Source organism: Salmo trutta, chromosome 13 (assembly GCF_901001165.1).
Source record: "Salmo trutta chromosome 13, fSalTru1.1, whole genome shotgun sequence".
In the NCBI taxonomy this organism is placed as follows: domain Eukaryota; kingdom Metazoa; phylum Chordata; class Actinopteri; order Salmoniformes; family Salmonidae; genus Salmo; species Salmo trutta.
The window spans coordinates 30,920,318-30,942,358 of NC_042969.1; the positions used below are offsets into that span (position 1 = coordinate 30,920,318).

A 22,041-nucleotide genomic window follows, 5' to 3' on the forward strand; every position below is an offset into this window, starting at 1 on the left:
ATTGCTGGGGTACCCATTTTAACAGTAAAAGAGGTTGGATTGTATATATGTCCACAACACAACAAGCTGTTCTATATTTGGCGTGCGTGATGCCCAAATTTCAGTCCTCCCAACTGTAAGTGCTTGTGATAAAACTTAATCTAGAAGCTATTGATCTTCAGTATTTTAACTAGGCAAGCCAGTTAAGAACAAATTCTTACTTACAATGACTTCCTACCCCAGCCAAACCCGGACTACGCTGGGCCAATTTTGCACCGCCCTATGGGACTCCCAAGCACGGCCAGATGTGATCCAACCAGGATTCGAACCAGGGACTGTAGTGACACCTCTTGCACTGAGATGCAGTGCCTTCGACTGCTGCACCACTTGGGAGCTACATGTTCAGACAGAAGTAAAACGTTTAAGGGAAAAATGAGGTTTTCTTTGCCTAATTTTGGCCAAAGTATTTCCATTTATCGTTGGGTGCTGCAGCACCCCTACTTCCCCGGCTATGGTGAGAGGAGTAGATTATCTGTCTATAGACAAAGTAGAGGTAGTGATCTTCTCTGGTTGATAATGAGACATTAGATGGCAGTATTGCATTAAAAAAGTGTGCGTGTGTTTGTGTGTCTGAGAGAGAGCGAGAGAGAGAGATCTCAAATCACAAGGCATGCCCATTGATCACGCACGCACACACACACACACTCTGGTTAAGTGTGGGGACTGTGTGTGCGTATTAGGCTGGGGATGCAACATGGCTGAGTTGAGCACCATCGATAGATGATGATCAACGACCCTGCACGCACTGTGTTTGGGGGCGTTACCCTCCACTTCACCAGACACGCCCGCTTCCCTTCGAGCTGAGTTCACTGGTATTCGGTTTGCCGGAGACGTTCAGAAGTGATTCGTTTGACAAGAAAATACCGACATACCGCAAATCAATCCCGAAAGGACAGGAGCAACGAACGGATCTATCGCCTGGTGGAGGTTTTGCCTCTTCTACGGGACTTCCTTGTTTCCGTCTCCTCGCGCGCTCCTTTTATCTGAGAACAGAGAGATTTCTAAAAAATATATACAGCAGTAGGCTGAGGAAGAAAGAACACTTGTTTGATTGGTTGATGCCTGTTTATCTTCTCTAAAATATTGTCTCTTTCTTGAAGTGACGTTTAATGATTTCTGGGAGCGCTCCTTGAACCAGAAGACACCCAGTGCCTCTCATCCTCTTGGCTCCCCCTCGTCACTTTCACCTGATGGTCCAGGAGCACTTATCTTCTTCACGAGAGTTGTTGACGCACAGGTCACTAACCCCTAGATGTTGACAGCTCCTTTTCCACGTCCACGAGCAGACCCTCATATCCTTCATATTTCTCTTTCTCTCTCGTTACTGAGAGAAAACTAAAAAAGAAGTGATAAACATTACGCCTAACCATCTCTATCGCCGTCTGTGTGATCAAAAGCCACGGGGAAGGAAGGAACAAGAAACGAGAGAGAGAGGGAGCGAGAGGGTAATAGTGACTGACGGTAGGAGGAGCAGCCGTGAGTTTTGATGTTTGGGATCCAGGAGAACATCCAGAGGAGCGGAAGTATTATGAAAGAAGAGCCCATGGTGGCCGGGATGAACGCGGTGCGGAGCTGGATGCAGGGCGCCGGGCTGCTGGACGTCAACACAGCCGCCCAGAGGTAAGCCCGACGTGGCTAGCCGGTCAGCACTGGCCCCGGTGAATGGAGAGGAGATGGATCTCTACCCCAGCCCTGTTATCTGAGACGGACCGCATGTGTTTAGGGACAGCATTGCGCTCCCAATGGACTGCTGGTTTTCTTTTCTAGGCATATAGCCTAATTTTGACTTGGGATATTTGATTATAGCTTTTGCATGCAGGCTTTATGTCTCTGATTGAAGCTAGGCTATAGCATAGCCTGCATAATGTATGTATTTCTGTTTTCTGTAGCCTATTAGCTAGAAAGCCTATTAAATCAATCAAAATAAACACTATATCCAAAGTATTTAAACATGTCAGACACAGGCCTAGTTGTACAGCCTAGTTATTAGCACTGAGTTATTTATAATGAAACGCCAATCATTATAACGCAGTAAAACAATAATATAAGCATTATTTTTGAGACAGGTTGATTATTACAGTCGACAAAAACGTCCACAATCTAGCATAGGCTATCCATGTAACGTTAGCGACCAAATCCAAACTATTCATATAGGCTAAGGCTATACTTTGACAATTTGTAAATATATGTTTTTGACCCATAACTGTTTTCAGAAATTTGCAAATGACTTCAGATATGACATTTCAGTCTGAATTTAAAAAATTGGTTAAAATGTAAAATATAAATCAATATATATTGACGATTTCGGGGACCAGAACTTTAGTGTTTTACTCTTTACTTCAATTTTTTAAAATAATTTGTAATTTGTGAACGAATTCAGTGGCATCCATGTGAAAGTTGTGCTAACGGGGCTTGGTGCTACTTGTATCCGCAGCGGCGTGGCTCTGGCCCGGGCACATTTCGAGAAGCAACCGCCCTCCAATCTCCGCAAGTCCAACTTCTTCCACTTTGTGCTGGCTCTGTATGACAGACGAGGGCAGCCGGTGGAGATAGAGAGAACCAGCTTCGTTGGATTTGTTGAAAAGGAAAAGGTGAGATTTCCCAAAACATTATATATTGATTTGACATCTGCAGCAGTTTATTTACATACATGAGGCTTTTTAATATATTGCTTAATTTACTACTACAATTAACAATACAAATGTTGTCTTACAATAATGTATATAGTTATGGATTACAGTTTTTCTTATATTAGTTTGGACCACATGGAAGGATTCCGCTGTCCAAGCTGTTATATTCGATACTTTGTTGTATTTATTATTCAAATCCCTGAGCGCGTTGATCATGTGCTCATATTCCAGCGTTTTAAAGCGAATTTGTAGCATCATTTATAGCTATTAACAATATTACAGCACTAACCGTTTTGAATTATTTAAACAAGTTTGCAAGTGTCACCAGTCAACTCTTTAGACATGCAGTTTTCTTCTAGTAGGCTATTGTTGCAGTAGTAAAATCTAATGTATTTGGTTAAAAACAAATAGAATGTATTAGTATAGTATTACAAGCCAGAGTTCTGTAGCCTACCAATAGTCGTTTCACTTTTACAAGTCATTTCCATCAGTTCTATTTATCATGAACGTTTTTTGAAAATTATTGACATATCGTTTTTTAAAGTTATTATATCGTTTCTGATATTGATATTGAAATATATATTTGTTACATTTAAAGATAATGTTTTGGCCTTTTGTAAATCTGTGTGTGTTGTGGGTTTTGCTCTCCGTGACTTGATTGAGTGTGTGTGTGTGTGTTGGCAGGAAACGCCAGGGGAAAAGACCAACAATGGGATACAGTACAGGCTACAGCTCCTATACAGCAATGGTACGGTCAACACACACACACACACACACACACACACACACACACACACACACACACACACACACACACACACACACACACACACACACACACACACACACAAACACACAAAAATTAATTTGAATAAAATATATGGGATAAAAAAATGACAGTAAATGTTTAATTGCTATATGAAAATAACACAGATTGTTATTATTATACAAATGATTAATTTAATGTACGTATTAGTATTAGCCTATTAATACTATAATTTTTGAATATCTACTTTTTACAAATAGTTTATTCAATAGCCTATGTCATGTATAGTTGGACCTTATGTATGTGGCTCTACGAACAATGGCCTTCTATCTGTTTTAACATGAACCAATCCAGAATATTGTATTTGAATTTAATCTGAAACTGAAATGACCATTAGGTCTATGTTTCTGTGCACATTTGCAAACACTAACAGCATACATACATACAGTACATACAGTGAGTACCAAATATTCAGAACACCTGATCTTTCCATGACATAGACTGACCAGGTCAATCCAAAGGAAAGCTATTATCCCTTATTGATGCCAATTGTTAAATCCACTTCAACCAGTGTAGATGAAGGGGAGGAGACAGGTTAAAGAAGGATTTTCCTAATGTTTGGTATACTCAGTGTATAGGCTAACTATCTGTCTCTCGATGTGTATCTCAAACATCTCTCTTTACTGTATCTCTCTCTCTCGCTCTCTTTAGGGTATATCTCTCTCTCTACTGTATATATCTCTCTTTACTCTATATCTCTCTCTCTCTTTACTGCATATATCTCTCTTTATGGCAAATCTTTCTCTTTACAGTATATCTCTCTCTCTTTACAGTATATCTCTCTCTCTTTACTGTATATCTCTCTCTTTACTGTATCTCTCTCTCTTTACTGTATATTTTTCTCTTTACTGTATATCTTTCTCTTTACTGTAGATCTCTCTCTTTACTGTATATCTTTCTCTTTACCGTATATCTCTCTCTTTACTGTATCTCTCTCTCTCTTTACTGTATATTTTTCTCTCTTTACTGTATATCGTTATCTTTACTGTATATTTCTAACTTTACTGTATCTCTCTCTCTTTCCTGTATATAATCTCTCTTTACTGTATATCTCTCTCTTTACTGCATATCTCTCTGTTTACTGTATATCTCTCTCTCTTTACGGTATATCTCACTCTCTGTCTATAGGTATCAGGACAGAACAGGACTTTTACGTGCGCCTCATCGATTCCATGACCAAACAGGTACCATCTCTTTCATGAAATGTGATAGTGTGTGTGTTTGTGTGTGTGTGTGTATGTGTGTGTGTGTTTGTAAGTGACTCACAGGTCTGAGCACATGCAGTGTGGTTGGCGAGAGGTGAAACTGGACTGTGGATGTTGGAAGAGGTGCTGGAAGGGCCAGATGGTGCACTATACTACAGTCTGGCAGACCAACTGCTCACACACGTTATAAGAGAGAATAAATCTCTGTTATATATCTCATGCTACCAGATGAAAACCATTTTGTGTGAGGTTGTAAAGAAGAATCACCACGAGGCAAACTGTTTTACTAACAAACATCTCTGTCCCCCCCTCTCTCTCCCTCTCCGTCTCCCTTTCTATCTCTCTCTCTCTTTCCCTCTCTGTCTCCGTCTCCGTCCCCCTCTTCCTCTCTCTCTCTTTCTCCAGGCGATCATCTATGAGGGACAGGATAAGAACCCTGAGATGTGTCGGGTTCTACTGACTCACGAGATTATGTGCAGGTAAGACGGATAATATGTGTTGAGAGAGAGAGAGGGAGACTAAAGAAAGGGGGAAAGAAAGAGAGAGAGGGATTATGCAAACATATATTCTCAGTGTGTGTTTGTCTCCCCTGGTTTCAGTCAGATGATCGGTTTATTCAGGAACGGCTCATCAGTCTGCTTCCCCCTTCCCCTCTACCCAAAATGCAACTCTCCCCAGGTACAGTGGGACCACAGCATGACCCAATTCTGAGAGAGAGAGCGAGAGAGAGAGAGAGAGAGAGAGAGAGAGAGAGAGAGAGAGAGAGATTGGGGTTAGGGAGAGTCAGAGGATGGGAGGAGGAGAGGAACGAGAGAGAACGAGATATACTATGTATACAAAAGTATATTGACACCCCTTCAAATTAGTGGATTCGGCTATTTCAAGCACACAGCCATGCAATCTCCATAGACAAACATTGGCAATAGAATGGCTTTACTGAAGATCTCAGTGAGTGCATCAAATTTCTGCCCTGCTACTGCTGTTATTGTGAAGTAGATACATCAAGAAGCAACAACGGCTCAGCTGCCACACAAGCTCACAGAACAGGACTGAAGTGGAAACATCTAGGAGCAACAAGGGCTCAGCCGCCACACAAGCTCACAGAACAGGACTGAAGTGGAAACGTCTAGGAGCAACAAGGGCTCAGCCGCCACACAAGCTCACAGAACAGGACTGAAGTGGAAACGTCTAGGAGCAACAAGGGCTCAGCCGCCACACAAGCTCACAGAACAGGACTGAAGTGGAAACGTCTAGGAGCAACAAGGGCTCAGCCGCCACACAAGCTCACAGAACAGGACTGAAGTGGAAACGTCTAGGAGCAACAAGGGCTCAGCCGCCACACAAGCTCACAGAACAGGACTGAAGTGGAAACGTCTAGGAGCAACAAGGGCTCAGCCGCCACACAAGCTCACAGAACAGGACTGAAGTGGAAACGTCTAGGAGCAACAAGGGCTCAGCCGCCACACAAGCTCACAGAACAGGACTGAAGTGGAAACGTCTAGGAGCAACAAGGGCTCAGCCGCCACACAAGCTCACAGAACAGGACTGAAGTGGAAACGTCTAGGAGCAACAAGGGCTCAGCCGCCACACAAGCTCACAGAACAGGACTGAAGTGGAAACGTCTAGGAGCAACAAGGGCTCAGCCGCCACACAAGCTCACAGAACAGGACTGAAGTGGAAACGTCTAGGAGCAACAAGGGCTCAGCCGCCACACAAGCTCACAGAACAGGACTGAAGTGGAAACGTCTAGGAGCAACAAGGGCTCAGCCACCACACAAGCTCACAGAACAGGACCGCTAAGTGCTCAAGCGTGTAAGATCAACACGTGGAATGCCAAGCGTTGGCTGGAGTGGTGTAAAGCTCGCCATCATTGGACTCTGGAGCAGTGGAGTGACGAATAACGCTTCACCATCTGGCAGCCCAATGGACAAATCTGGGTTTGGCAGATGCCATGCTACCTGATGCCATGCCCCAATGCATAGTGCCGACTGTAATGTTTAGTGGAGGAGGAATAATGGTCTGGGACTTTTTTTCATGGTTCGGGCTATGTCTCTTAGTTCCAGTGAAGGGAAATCTTAATGCTACAGCACACAATTACATTCTAGCCAATTCTGTGCTTCCAACTTTGTGACAACAGTTTGGGAAAGGCCCTTTCCTGTTTCAGCATAACAATGCCCCTGTGCACAAAATGAGATCCATACAGAAATGGTTTGTCGAGATCGCCGTAGAAGAACTTGATTGGCCTACACAACCCCATCGAATACCTTTGGGATGAGTTGGAACGACGACTGTGAGCCAGGCCTCATTGCCCAACATCAGTGCTTTACTTCACTAATACTCTTGTGGCTGAATGGAAGCAAGGCCTCGCAGCAATGTTCCAACAGCTAGTGGAAAGCCTTCCCAGAAGAGTGGAGGCTTTTATAGCAGCAAACGGGGGACCAACTTCAACTCCATATTAATGCCCATGATTTTGGAATGAGATGTTCGACAAGCAGGTGACCGCATACTTTTGGTCATCTAGTGTACAGAGAGGGAGAGAGTTTTTGAGGTTTTATAAAACCTTTATTTTATACTTAATTATTAACACAAATAATGGCAGACTGCCTTTTCAGAAATTAAACAACAAATGTGTCATTCCTAAATAAAAATGTGTTGAATTAAATTAAAAAGCATATACTGTATATATACACATTCAACTCATTTCATCAACAAAAAATAGTTTCCTCTCTCCCACAAAACAAACCGCTCCTTCATAAACCCACTTCTCCTCAACAATGGGAGATCTTTTACAGCCGAGAATAAATCAAAATCCACTTTTATTCTGGATTTGACTAATCCTTTAAAAACACATCTTACATCCTGCCCATAACCAGTATCTATTTTATGTTTCCGACTCAGAAAAAAATGACATCTATCAAGGCACAAGGCGAGACCCAGATGCAGACACAGGAGGCAGATGGTTGGAGTCTTATAATGTTTATTAATCCAATGGGATAGGCAAGACAATGGCCGTGGACAGGCAAAGGCAAAAAGGTCAAAACCAGATCAGAGTCCAGGAGGTACAGAGTGGCAGACAGGCTCGTGGTCAAGGCAGGCAGAATGGTCAGGCAGGCGGGTACAAAGTCCAGAAACAGGCAAGGGTCCAAACCCGGAGGACTAGAATAAGGAGAATGCAAAAAGCAGGAGAACGGGGAAACACGCTGGTTGACTTGGAAACATGCAAGACGAACTGGCACAGAGAGACAGGAAACACAGGGATAAATACACTGGGAAAACAAGCGACACCTGGAGGGGGTAGAGTCAATAACGAGGACAGGTGAAACAGATCAGGGTGTGACAACATCTTAGCTTGTCCCAAAATAAAATGTAAGTTTTCTTTTCTGTTGCTTACTATATTGAAACCCCAAAATTAAACAGTGTTATTGAAAATCTCCCCTACAGCTGTAAATAAAGACTCCAGTATTTCAAAGAGGCTTTATCCTCTCACACGCCATAAAACAGTGAAAAATGGTTTCTCTTATGTTGCAAAAAAGACATCCATCTCCAACATCTGAGTTAATGACAGAAACAAAAGCATTAACTGCAATGATGCCTTGCAAAACCCTCCATTGCATGTCATCAGTTTCCTTTTGTAACGGTGGCTTGTATAATGCTCTCCATGCTGGCTTTACCTTGTCACCCTGGCCCAGTTTTACCCTCCAAGGAGTGTATTTTCTATTCTTCAATTTATCTTTATTCAAAACCTTGACACCCCCCCTATATAAGTCTTTCCCATTCACCTCATCCAAACCCACCTCTTCCAACCCTCTCAAATCCAGTAATAACGCCTTTCTTTCTGACTTTGGGATATTTGGAGTAATCCGTAGTCTTGGAAATGGGGCATTTTCATTTTGTACCTTCTTCTTGTGGTTATTAAGCATTAACCACTCTTCTACTGACAGAGCATTCCAGCAGCTTCCCAGCAGTTGTCCGACAATCCTTTCTGACCTCACCCCCAAATGTTCAGCCACCCGTCTTCCATCCATTAAGGTGGGGGCCCAGCCATGGCCATGAACTGTTTTAAGGTGATGATTTTGCCCTTCACCAGAATTGTCCTCCCTTACACCATTACAGCCCCCCTGGCAAAGCCATGATCCCTCCAGACCATTTTCCAATCTGTAAAGCACAATTTTTTCCCCAATTTACCTTTGCAGAGGATATTCCCCTAAACCGCTCAACCATGAGACTCAAACTATCCACCACTGCTTAATTTTTCACAAAAAGTACTACATCATCAGCATAGGCTGAGAGACGAATAGGAGGAATATCCTCTGAAAGGTACACCCCTTCAATGTGACTTCTATTGCTATTTAGTAGTGGCTCTATAAAAGAACACCCCTTCCAAATACCTCACTTTTAAGATCGGCCCCTTTTTTTCAAATTTTCACCTAAAATGACATATCCAAATCTAACTGCCTGTAGCTCAGGCCCTTAAGCAAGGATATGCATATTCTTGGTACCATTTGAAAGGAAACTCTTTCAAGTTTGTGGAAATGTTGAAGGAATGTAGGAGAATATAACACATTAGATCTGGTAAAATATAATGCAAAGAAAAAACCAACCGTTTTTTCCTATTTTTTGTACCATCATCTTTGAAATGCAAGAGAAAGGCCATAATGTATTATTCCAGCCCAGGTGCAATTAACATTTTGGCCACTAGATGGCAGCAGTGTATGTGCAACATTTTAGACTGATCCAATGAACCATTGCATTTCTGTTCAAAACGTTGTATCAAGACTGCCCAAATGTGCCTAATTGTTTATTAATAACTTTTCATGTTCAAAACTGTGCACTCTCCTCAAACAATAGCAAGGTATTATTTCACTGTAATAGCTACTGTAAATTGGACATTGCAGTTAGATTAACAAGAATTTAATCTTTCTGACAATATCAGATATGTCAATGTCTGATATTTACCCACCAATCCTGAAGAAGTTAAAGGGAGCACTCAAGCCACCGTTAACTTTCAGTACACTTTCAATGTCACCATATATCACCCTGATCATGGCAATAAAACCAGAGCTAAAACCAAATGCCTCAAAAGTGTACCATGAGTATTGATGTTCAACTCGGTCAAATGCCTTTTCCTGATCAATTGAAATGAAACCAGCATCCAATCCAAAAAATCCACAATCAGGGAAATGTTATTCCCTATCTGCCTGCTGGGAACACAGTAGGACTGGTCCATGTGTATGATTTGCCCCATCACCTCCCTCAGCCTGTTGGACAAAGCCTTGGACACGATCTTATAATCAGTGCACAATAAAGCCACCGGCCTCCAGTTCTTCACCTCCCTAGGATCACCCTTTTTTGGCAGTAGGGTGAGGACAGCCCTCCTGCAGCTTATCGGTAGTAACCCTCCGGTCAAACTATCGTTAACTACTGCTAGCCAATCCTCTCCCAACATGGCCCCAAAATACTTTAAAAAGTAAACGGGAAGCCTATCAATGCTTGGTGCCCTTCCATTTCCATGCATTTGAATGTAGTGTATAGCTCCTGAAAAGACAATGGTTGCTCTAGCTCAACCTGAGCTTCTGCAGCCACCTGTGGTAGCCCATCAAGAAATCCTGTGTCACTGTTTAATTCTCTTTGTACTTCAACTTGTAGAGCTCAGCATAGAACTATACTGCCCTCTTTCTAATTTCACTACGGCTAGTAAACTCTTGTCCAAAAGCTGATTTGAGGCAATGAATAATTCTTTGTCCATTCTTTTTCTCTAAACCAAAGAAAAATTTGGATGAGGCATCCATTTCAGAGATTCCCTGAAACTTACTTCTCACCAATGCCCCCTGTGCTCTGATCGCCAGCAGGTCTCTTGAGGTCCTGAGTATGGCCTCGATCTCCTGTGGTCTCAACCAACGTCAGGAGTTCCACTATTTCAGACTCTAGGGCGTTTATTGATCTGGTGATGTCTCTGGTGACGTTCATCCTGTACAGAATTGTTGAATCTGGATTATCCCTAAATACCACCACTGTTGAAGGGATACAAAACTGGCCTTTTGAGACCTCCACCTCTCCCAGAAAAAAACTAAAACATTTCCTGAAGTGAGCATCACTCAATAAAGTTATATTAAAATGCCAGAATGTGCTTTGGGGTTTTACAGCGTTAATGAACACCACCTCTGTTATTAAACAATGATCAGAAAATCCCACTGGGGTTATAACACTTGATTTACAGACCTGAGATTGATGCTCAAAACAATAAAACCTATCTAACCTGGCCAGAGAGATGGTGTTCTCTCTCACATGGGCTAATGTGTACTGTCTCGTGCCTCAATGTTGGCTCCGCCAAATATCACACAGTTCATGTGTTACAATAAGACATTTTAAAAAAGTCCTTGAGGCTATATGAGGTTCCTTGTGGTTTCTATCTAAATCACTGACTGTGCAGTTAAAATCCCCAGCAAGAAATAAATAAGCCTCAGTGTTACATTTCTCAATGGTATTTGATAATGTCTCTAAAAAACATACCCTCTCAACTACCACCTTGGGGCAAATGTATTTATTAAACACATAGTGATGTTTTCATACCTTGCTCTAATGCTCAACTACCTCTTCAACCTTATATGACAAAGGCAAAAACCCTTTTGAGAACTACATACCACTGTCCCCCCAACTCTTGTTGCCACAACTTAATTTTCAATATTACAAAAAAAACTAAATACAGAGTATGGGACAGAAAACACATCACTTTACAGATTAAAGGCTGCGACTGAACTCTTTAATTTCCTTTAGAATTTAAATCACCTGTTACTCTCGTGACAAATCTTCAGTCTAGCAATTTCAAGGCTTGTCAAACCTCCCCGCGTTATTTTTGACATCAGAACCTTTGTAGATTCAATAAACAAATCACTTTCAGGAAAAACATCTGTTACATAATCCTGCATATATTTCTTCCCATTTGTCAATTTCAGAAATTGATGTACCTTCTCAATCCCATACCTCCCTTCCACCCCATTTCTCTCGCTATTTTGTTGTGATGCGTCAGATGACTCACTCTCGCTATCCTCCCCAGAGGGAAATAGCACCATCACTTCAACCTGTTTATCCTCAACTGATTTATCAATCTCTACTTCCTGTTTATCCTCAACTGATTTATCAATCTCTACTTCCTGTTTCTCCTCAACTGATTTATCAATCTCTACCTTCCTCTTAGAATGAGAACCTTAATTTCAATCTCCTGTTGAACTCCAATTCTCACCGGCTCTTTCCCCTCCCTCTTTGCTCTGATCCACTGTAAAAGCCCCTGTAGCCACATCAGTCTCCTTTCCTACTTTTCCAACCACATCTGCCCACCTTCTCCCTTCCCCTTCCCCTTAGCATGTTCATCCCTTCGCGGTGGTGCATTAGCTGCACCAACACTAGAGCTGCTTCCGGGCTCTGCACGCTTGTTCTCGGGACAATAACATACCAAATGTCCCTCTTTTCCCACAGCCAAAGTATTTAATTGATTCAGTAAAAGCATAGAGCACAATTAAATCTGTCAATCTTAAAACTGAATGCTAAATTCAATTCGTCAGTATCCTTCTTTAAAATCATGTGCACTTATGAGACATGACATGTTTCAGGAAAGGAGATTTGCATCCAAAAATAACCTTTTTTATTGTAGATACAAGTTGACCATGATGAGATAACTCTAGCTCCAAAACTTAATCTATAACAAATGGTGGCACTTTAGAAAGTATTACTTTCTTTGCCGGATTCATAAGAGGAAATACTGACATCTGTGTATTTGGAACGTTATTGTCCCGAGAACGAGCGTGCAATACAACATCATTCTCAACTATCGTATTCACCTTTTCAATGGAATCTAAGCATATCACCACAGCGCTATTCGTCCTTGAGGCTGATTTTATGCTCTCATACCCAATGATAGCGCCAAATGCTAAGCTACATTCTTCCACCGAACACCCTGCCACAGCAGGAATCTTTACTCCATGCTGTCAACTAAGTTTTTCAAACATCAACCCTCATCTATGCTTCCCTTTGTAGTCTGTAATGGTTTGCAAGCCCTGCCACATCCGATGAGCATCAGAGTACAATTCGATCTTAGTCCTGTATTGATGCATTGCCTGTTTCATGGTTTGTTGGAGGGCATAGCGGGATTTATTATAAGTTAGAGTTCACTCCTTGAAAGCGGCAGCTCTAGCCTTTAGCTCAGTGCGGATGTTGCCTGTAATCCATGGCTTCTGGTTTGGGTATGTACGTATGGTCACTGTGGGGATGACGTCATCGATGCACTTATTGATGAAGCCAATGACTGATGTGGTGTACTCCTCAATGCCATCGGAAGAATCCCGGAACATATTCCAGTCCCTGCTAGCAAAACAGTCCTGTAGCTTAGCATCTGCTTCATCTGACCACTTTTTTATTGATCTAGTCACTGGTGCTTCCTGCTTTAATTTTAGCTTGTAAGCTGGAATCAGGAGGATAGAATTTTGGTCAGATTTGCCAAATGGAGGGCGAGGGAGAGCTTTGTAGCCGTCTCTGTGTGTGGAGTTAAGGTGGTCCAGAGATTTTTTCCCTCTGGTTGCACATTTAACATGCTGATAGAAATTTGGTAAAACGGATTTAAGTTTCCCCTGCATTAAAGTCCCCGGCTACTAGGAGCGCCGCCTCTGGGTGAGCGTTTGCTTTTTTGCAAATGGCAGAATACAACTCATTCAATGCTGTCTTAGTGCCAGCCTCTGACTGTGGTGGTATGTAAACAGCTACGAAAAATACAGATGAAAAGTCTCTAGGTAGATAGTGTGGTCTACAGCTTATCATGAAATACTCTACCTCAGGCGACCAATAGCTCGAGACTTCCTTAGATAACGTGCACCAGCTGTTATTTACAAAAATACATACGCCCCTTGTCTTACCAGACGCCGCTGTTCTATCCTGCCGGCACAGCGTTTAACCTCTCTTGGGTAGGGGGCAGTATTTAGAATTTTGGATGAAGCTAGGATATGCATATGCATATTGGTAGTATTGGATAGAAAACACTCTGAAGTTTCCAAAACCGTTAAAATAATGTCTGTGAGTATAACAGAACTGATATGGCAGGCGAAAACCTGAGGAAAATCCATCCAGGAAGTGGGATATTTTTGATGTGGGTACTTTTCTATTGAATGCCTATACAGTTTGTAAAGGGATAGGACCCAGATTGCAGTTCCTATAGCTTCCACTAGATGTCAACAGTCTTTAGACATTGTTTCAGGCTTGTATTCTGAAAAATTAGGAAGAATGAGACCATTCTTTCAGTGGACTATAGAATGAACCAGAGCTGTTTGCGCACGTGACCGATTGCGCGTCGTTCGTTGTTTTTCCTTTCAATTGAAGACGCTATTGTCCGGTTTAAATATTATTGATTATTTAGACAATAGACAACCTGAGGATTAATTATAAACATCGTTTGACATGTTTCAACGAACTTTACCGGTACTATTAGGATGTATTCGTCTGCATGTCGTGACCGCCTTTGAGCCAGTGGATTACTGAACAAAACACGACAACAAAACAGAGTTTTTGGGACATAAAGAGGGACTTTATCGAACAAAACAAACATTTATTGTGTAACAGGGACTCTTGTGACTGCAACCATATGAAGATCATCAAAGGTAAGTGATACATTTTATCGCTGTTTCTGACTTTTGTAATTCTTTTACTTGTTTGTAAAATGTTTGTATGCTTTTGTAAGTGGGGCGCTGTCCTCAGATAATTGCATGGTATGCTTTCGCCGTAAAGCCTTTTTGAAATTTGACACAGTGGCTGGATTAACAAAAAGTGAATCTTTAATCCGATGTATAACACTTGTATTTTTATGAATGTTTAATTTGACTTTCTGTATTTTAAATTTTGCGCTCTGCAATTTCACCGGATGTTGGCCAGGTGGGACGCCACCTGCTCATAAGAAGATAACCAGCCAGCTGTATGTTTATAGTGCCGTCGTTCAGCCACGACTCCGTGAAGCATAAGGTATTACAGTTTTGAATGTCCCCGTTGGTAGTTTAATCTTGCGCGTAGGTCATCGATATTATTCTCCGAAGATTGCACGTTTGCTAGCAGAATGGAAGGAAGTGGGGTTTATTCGATCCCCTACGAATTCTCAGAAGGCGGGCTGCAAATCAATGGGATCTGGGCCTGTTCCCAAGAAGCAGTATATCGTTCGCGTCGGGCTCATCAGACTCATTAAAATAAAAAAAGGATTCTGCCAGTCCATGGTGAGTAATCGCAGTCCTGATGTCCAGAAGTTATTTTCGGTCATAAGAGATGGTAGCGGCAACATTATGTACAAAATAAGTAAAAAAATAAGTTACAAAAAATGCAAAAAACGAACAAAAAACTACAATCAGTTGGAGACAGGTAAAATGTCTGCCTTCTTCTCCGGCGCCATTTTGACTAAATACTTGACACACTGGGAAGAATAAAAAAAAACAGAGAGTACACAGTGGCAGAATACCTGACCACTGTGACTGACCGAAACTTAAGGAAAGCTTTGACTATGTACAGACTCAGTGAGCAAAGCCTTGCTATTGAGAAAGGCCACCGTAGGCAGACCTGGCTCTCAAGAGAAGACAGGCTATGTGCACACTGCCCACAAAATGAGGTGGAAACTGAGCTGCACTTGCTAACCTCCTGCCAAATGTATGACCATATTAGAGTCACATATTTCCCTCAGATTACCCAGATCTACAAAGAATTCGAAAACAAACCCGATTTTGATAAACTCCCATATCTATTAGGTGAAATACCACAGTGTGCCACCACAGCAGCAATATTTGTGACCTGTTGCCACAAGAAAAGACCAACCAGTGAAGAACAAACACCATTGTAAATACAAGCCATATTTACGTTTATTTATTTTCCATTTTGTACTATTTGTACATAATGTGATGTTTGATATGTCTTTATTCTTCTGGAACTTTTGTGGTGTAATGTTAACTGTTTATTTTTATTGTTTATTTTACTCTTGTTTATTATCTACTTCACTTGCTTTGGCAATGTTAACCTATGTTTCCATGCCAATAAAGCCCTTAAAACTTCTTGCCGATTAGTGGGACGCTAGCGTTTCGACAATTTCCGGTGAAATTGCAGAGCGCCAAATTCAAATTAAATTACTATAAATATTCAACTTTCATGAAATCACAAGTGCAATACATCAAATAAAGCTTAACTTGTTGTTAATCCAGCCGCCATGTCAGATTTCAAAAAGGCTTTACGGCGAAAGCAAACCATACGATTATCTGAGGACAGCGCCCAGCACACAAATGCATAACAAATCATTTTCAACCAGGGAGTTGCGACAAAAGTCAGAAATAGCGATTTAATATATGCCTTACCTTTGAAGATCTTCTTCTGTTGGCACTCCAAAAGGTCCCAGTTACATTACAAATGGTCCTTTTGTTCGATAATGTCCTTCTTTATATCCATAAAAACTCAGTTTAGCTGGCGCGCTTCAGTCAATAATCCACTCGGTTTCCCTCCTTCAAAATGCATACAAAATGAATCCCAAACGTTACCAATAAACTTATCCAAACAAGTCAATCAACGTTTATAATCAAACAATAGGTACCCTAATACGCAAATAAACAATAACATAAGACGGAGAATCGTTATTGTCTTTACCGGAGAAAAATACCAAAGAACGCGCTCTCATCCACGCGCTTGGAAACATTATAACCAAAATGGGAGCCACCTAGAAAAACTACAATTTCTGGTTCATTTTTCCAAAAAACAGCCTGAAACTCTTTCTAAAGACTGTTTACATCTAGTGGAAGCCCTAGGAACTGCAATCGGGCAGGATTTCGCCCTAATATAAAAGTGCCAGCCATTGAAATCAGTGGTAGGATAAAAAAAGAAATTCTGGGATGGTTTGTCTTCGGGGTTTCACCTGCCATTTCAGTTCTGTTATACTCACAGACATTATTTTAGAGTGTTTTCTATCCGAATCTACCAATTATATGCATATCCTAGCTTCTGGGCCTGAGTAGCAGGCAGTTTACTTTGGGCATGCTTTTCATCAGGACGTCAAAATACCACCCCCTATCCCAAAGAAGTTACATTTAATTGAATTGAGAAAGAGAGAGAGGGGCAGACAGAAAGGTAGGAAGGGAGGGAGAAACGGAGGGAGGTGGAGAAAAAGTCCTTCTCAGAAATAGAGAAGATAGAATGTCTGGTGAGACATGGTGCTAACTGAGAATAGAGCCCCAGAGGCTTCAAAGAGTTCTGAACCTGAAGCTGTCTCTGTCCCAGCATCTCCTAATAACCTCAGTCACCTCACCTTACTTACTAATACTATGTTGATTTGATTAATTGATTGATCTGTTAGGCACCTTTTTGATTGAACACACACTCTCTCTCCTCTCCCTATCTCTCTGTCTCTCTCTCTCCCCTCTCCCTCTCTCCCCTCTCCGTATCTCTCTCTCTCCCCATCTCTCTCTCTCTCCCATCTCTCGCTCTCTCTCTCTCTCTCTCTCTCTCTCTCTCTCTCTCTCTCTCTCTCTCTCTCTCTCTCTGTCTTTCCATCCCTCTCTTAGTCGGTGTTGTGATAAGAAGAGCTGTGGCAACAGAAACGAGACGCCCTCTGACCCCGTCATCATTGACAGGTAAGCAGGCTCCACCCCTTTCACCGGTCCAGGTTGTCATGGTGATGTACCACTGTGCTGCCAGTGATTTGTACAGAGGAGGAAGGTGTGCCAGGGTGTGAGAGTGTGTGAGGTGTGGGATGAGCATTGAGCAGCTCAGGGTTGCTTCTGTCAAGTTTTAGTTGTTATGTTGAGTTGTCTCAGTGAAACCTGGAGCTGAACCTCCAGCCCATACTGTACCTGTATTAGTATCAGTGAAACAAGCTGAACCTCCAGCCCATACTATACCTGTATCAGTATCAGTGAAACAAGCTGAACCTCCAGGCCATATTGTACCTGTATCAGTGTCAGTGAAACAAGCTGATCCTCCAGCCCATATTGTACCTGTATCAGTGTCAGTGAAACAAGCTGAACCTCCAGCCCATACTGTACCTGTATCAGTGTCAGTGAAAAAAGCTGAACCTCCAGCCCATATTGTACCTGTATCAGTGTCAGTGAAACAAGCTGAACCTCCAGCCCATACTATACCTGTATCAGTATCAGTGAAACAAGCTGAACCTCCAGCCCATATTGTACCTGTATCAGTATCAGTGAAACAAGCTGAATCTCCAGCCCATATTGTACCTGTATCAGTGTCAGTGAAACAAGCTGAACCTCCAGCCCATACTGTACCTGTATCAGTGTCAGTGAAACAAGCTGAACCTCCAGCCCATATTGTACCTGTATCAGTGTCAGTGAAACAAGCTGAACCTCCAGCCCATACTATACCTGTATCAGTATCAGTGAAACAAGCTGAACCTCCAGCCCATATTGTACCTGTATCAGTATCAGTGAAACAAGCTGAATCTCCAGCCCATATTGCACCTGTATCAGTGTCAGTGAAACAAGCTGAACCTACAGCCTGCACTCTACTTAAAAACAAACTAATATTTCACAAGCTGAACCTCCAGCCCATATTGTACCTGTATCAGTATCAGTGAAACAAGCTGAACCTCCAGCCCATACTGTACCTGTATCAGTGTCAGTGAAACAAGCTGAACCTCCAGCCCATATTGTACCTGTATCAGTGTCAGTGAAACAAGCTGAACCTCCAGCCCATACTATACCTGTATCAGTATCAGTGAAACAAGCTGAACCTCCAGCCCATACTATACCTGTATCAGTATCAGTGAAACAAGCTGAACCTCCAGCCCATATTGTACCTGTATCAGTGTCAGTGAAACAAGCTGAACCTCCAGCCCATATTGTACCTGTATCAGTGTCAGTGAAACAAGCTGAACCTCCAGCCCATACTGTACCTGTATTAGTGTCAGTGAAACAAGCTGAACCTCCAGCCCATATTGTACCTGTATCAGTGTCAGTGAAACAAGCTGAACCTCCAGCCCATACTATACCTGTATCAGTATCAGTGAAACAAGCTGAACCTCCAGCCCATATTGTACCTGTATCAGTATCAGTGAAACAAGCTGAATCTCCAGCCCATATTGCACCTGTATCAGTGTCAGTGAAACAAGCTGAACCTCCAGCCTGCACTCTACTTAAAAACAAACTAATATTTCACAAGCTGAACCTCCAGCCCATATTGTACCTGTATCAGTATCAGTGAAACAAGCTGAACCTCCAGCCCATATTGTACCTGTATCAGTGTCAGTGAAACAAGCTGAACCTCCAGCCCATACTGTACCTGTATCAGTGTCAGTGAAACAAGCTGAACCTCCAGCCCATATTGTACCTGTATCAGTGTCAGTGAAACAAGCTGAACCTCCAGCCCATATTGTACCTGTATCAGTGTCAGTGAAACAAGCTGAACCTCCAGCCCATATTGTACCTGTATCAGTGTCAGTGAAACAAGCTGAACCTCCAGCCCATACTGTACCTGTATCAGTGTCAGTGAAACAAGCTGAACCTCCAGCCCATATTGTACCTGTATCAGTGTCAGTGAAACAAGCTGAACCTCCAGCCCATATTGTACCTGTATCAGTGTCAGTGAAACAAGCTGAACCTCCAGCCCATATTGTACCTGTATCAGTGTCAGTGAAACAAGCTGAACCTCCAGCCCATATTGTACCTGTATCAGTGTCAGTGAAACAAGCTGAACCTCCAGCCCATATTGTACCTGTATCAGTGTCAGTGAAACAAGCTGAACCTCCAGCCCATATTGTACCTGTATCAGTGTCAGTGAAACAAGCTGAACCTCCAGCCCATATTGTACCTGTATCAGTATCAGTGAAACAAGCTGAACCTCCAGCCCATATTGTACCTGTATCAGTGTCAGTGAAACAAGCTGAACCTCCAGCCCATATTGTACCTGTATCAGTGTCAGTGAAACAAGCTGAACCTCCAGCCCATATTGTACCTGTATCAGTGTCAGTGAAACAAGCTGAACCTCCAGCCCATATTGTATCTGTATCAGTGTCAGTGAAACAAGCTGAACCTCCAGCCCATACTGTACTTAAAAAATATATATATTTCACCTTTATTTAACCAGGTAGGCTAGTTGAGAACAAGTTCTCATTTACAACTGCGACCTGGCCAAGATAAAGCAAAGCAGTGCAATACAAACAACAACACAGAGTTACACATGGAATAAACAAACGTACAGTCAATAACACAATAAAAAAGTCTATATACAGTGTGTGCAAATGTAGAAGAGTGGGGAGGTAAGGCAGTAAATAGACCATAGTAGCGAAGTAATTACATTTTAGCAAATTAACACCGGAGTGATAGATGTGCAGATGATGATGTGCAAGTAGAAATACTGGAGTGCAAAAGAGCAAAAAAGTAAATAAAAACAATATGGGGATGAGGTAGGTAGTTGGATGGGCTATTTACAGATGGGCTGTGTACAGCTGCATCAATCGGTAAGCTGCTCAGATAGCTGATGCTTAAAGTTAGTGAGGGAGATATGTCTCCAAATTCAGCGATTTTTGGCAGCGTGAGTGAAGGAGGCTCTGATGCGAAATAGGAAGCCGATTCTAGATTTAATTTTGGATTGGAGATGTTTAATATGAGTCTGGTAGGAGAGTTTACAGTCTAGCCAGACACCTAGGTATTTGTAGTTGTCCACATATTCTAAATCAGAACCGTCCAGAGTAGTGATGCTAGTCGGGCAGGTGCGGGAAGCGATCAGTTGAAAAGCATGCATTTAGTTTTACTAGCGTTTAAGAGCAGTTGGAGAGAGAAAATGAGAGAGAAGAGAGAGGAGAGAGAAGAGAGGAGAGAGGAGAGAGAGGAGAGAGAGAGAAGAGAGAGAAGAGAGGAGAGAGAAGAGAGAAAGAAGAGAGAGAGAGGGGAGAGACAGGAGAGTGGAGAGATAGGAGAGGGGAGAGGGGAGAGAAGAGAGGGGAGAGGGGAGAGAGGGGAGAGGGGAGAGGAGAGAGAGGAGAGAGAGAAGAGAGAGAAGAGAGAGAAGAGAGAGACAGGAGAGAGAGGAGAGAGAGGAGAGAGAGGAGAGAGAAGAGAAGAGAGAGAGGAGAGAGAGAGGAGAGAGAAAGGAGAGAAGAGGAGAGAGAAGTGGAGAGAGAAGTGGAGAGAGAAGTGGAGAGAGAAGTGGAGAGAGGAGAGGGAGAGAAGAGTGGAGAGAGGGGAGAGGGGCGAGAGGAGAGGAAAGAGAGCAGAGGAGAGAGGAGAGGAGAAAGGAGAAAGGGAAGAGAGAAGAGAGAAGAGAGAAGAGTGGAGCGAGAGGAAAGAGAGCAGAGGAGAGAGAGGAGAGGGGAGAGAAAGGAGAGAGGAGAGAGGTTGGTGTACAGCATTGGAGAAGTGGTTATAAGACTGTTTCTTAATTAAAGAAGTTGAAGAAGGGGAAGTTGCCATGGTACAGTACAGGTCAAAATGTTATTGGTCGTGTACACATATTTAGCAGATATTATCGCTGGTGCAGCGAAATGCTTATGTTTCTAGGTCTAACAGTGGTACTTAACAATACAAAACTGTGCACACAAATCCCCAGATATGAAAGGAAATAAGTTACGAAATACCAGAACGAGCAATGTCAGATTCCGTAATATAAATATACTGCATATACAGTACCAGTCAAAAGTTTGGACACACCTACTCATTCAAGAATTCTTTTTTATTTGTGCTATTTTCTACATTGTAGAATAATAGGGAAGACATCAACACTATGAAATAACACATATAGAATCATGTAGTAACCAAAAAGGTGTTAAACAAATCAAAATATATTTTTATATTTCAGATTCTTTAAAGTAGCCACCCTTTGCCTTGTTGACAGCTTTGCACACTCTTGGAATTCTCTCAACCAGCTTCTGGAATTATTTCCCAATAGTCTTGAAGGAGTTCCCACGTATGCTGGGCACTTGTTGGCTGCTTTTCCTTTACTCTGCGGTCCAACTCAACCCAATCCATCTTGAGGTTGGGTGATTGTGGAGGGCAGGTCATCTGATGCAGCACCTGGAGGTGTGTTGGGTCATTGTCCTGTTAAAAAACGAATGATAGTCCCACTAAGCGCAAGCCAGATGGGATGGTGTATTGCTGCAGAATGCTGTTGTAGCCATGCTGGTTAAGTGTGCCTTGAATTCTAAATGAATCACTGACAGTCTCACCAGCAAAGCACCCCCACACCATCACACCTCCTCCTCCATGCTTCATGGTGGGAACCACACATGCGGAAATCATCCGTTCACCTACTCTGTGTCTCACAAAGACACGGTGGTTGGACCCAAACATCTCATATTTGGACTCATCAGACCAAAGTACAGATTTCCACCCGT

General features: G+C 42.4%; 1 protein-coding gene across 4 annotated transcripts in view; it reads left to right on the plus strand.

Annotated features, from left to right (window-relative positions):
- The first annotated feature begins 748 nt into the window (after nucleotides 1–748).
- Nucleotides 749–22,041, plus strand: part of LOC115205632 (transcription factor COE1-A) — a 107,497-nt gene continuing 86,204 nt past the window's right edge. For all 4 annotated transcript variants that reach the window (XM_029771815.1, XM_029771816.1, XM_029771814.1 and 1 more), the window contains exons 1-6: nucleotides 749–1,659; nucleotides 2,474–2,630; nucleotides 3,354–3,417; nucleotides 4,624–4,679; nucleotides 5,106–5,179; nucleotides 17,261–17,329. In XM_029771815.1, coding sequence (XP_029627675.1) covers nucleotides 1,526–1,659; nucleotides 2,474–2,630; nucleotides 3,354–3,417; nucleotides 4,624–4,679; nucleotides 5,106–5,179; nucleotides 17,261–17,329 — 554 coding nt within the window. In that variant the 5' untranslated portion in view covers nucleotides 749–1,525. The remainder of the gene's footprint in view (nucleotides 1,660–2,473; nucleotides 2,631–3,353; nucleotides 3,418–4,623; nucleotides 4,680–5,105; nucleotides 5,180–17,260; nucleotides 17,330–22,041) is intronic.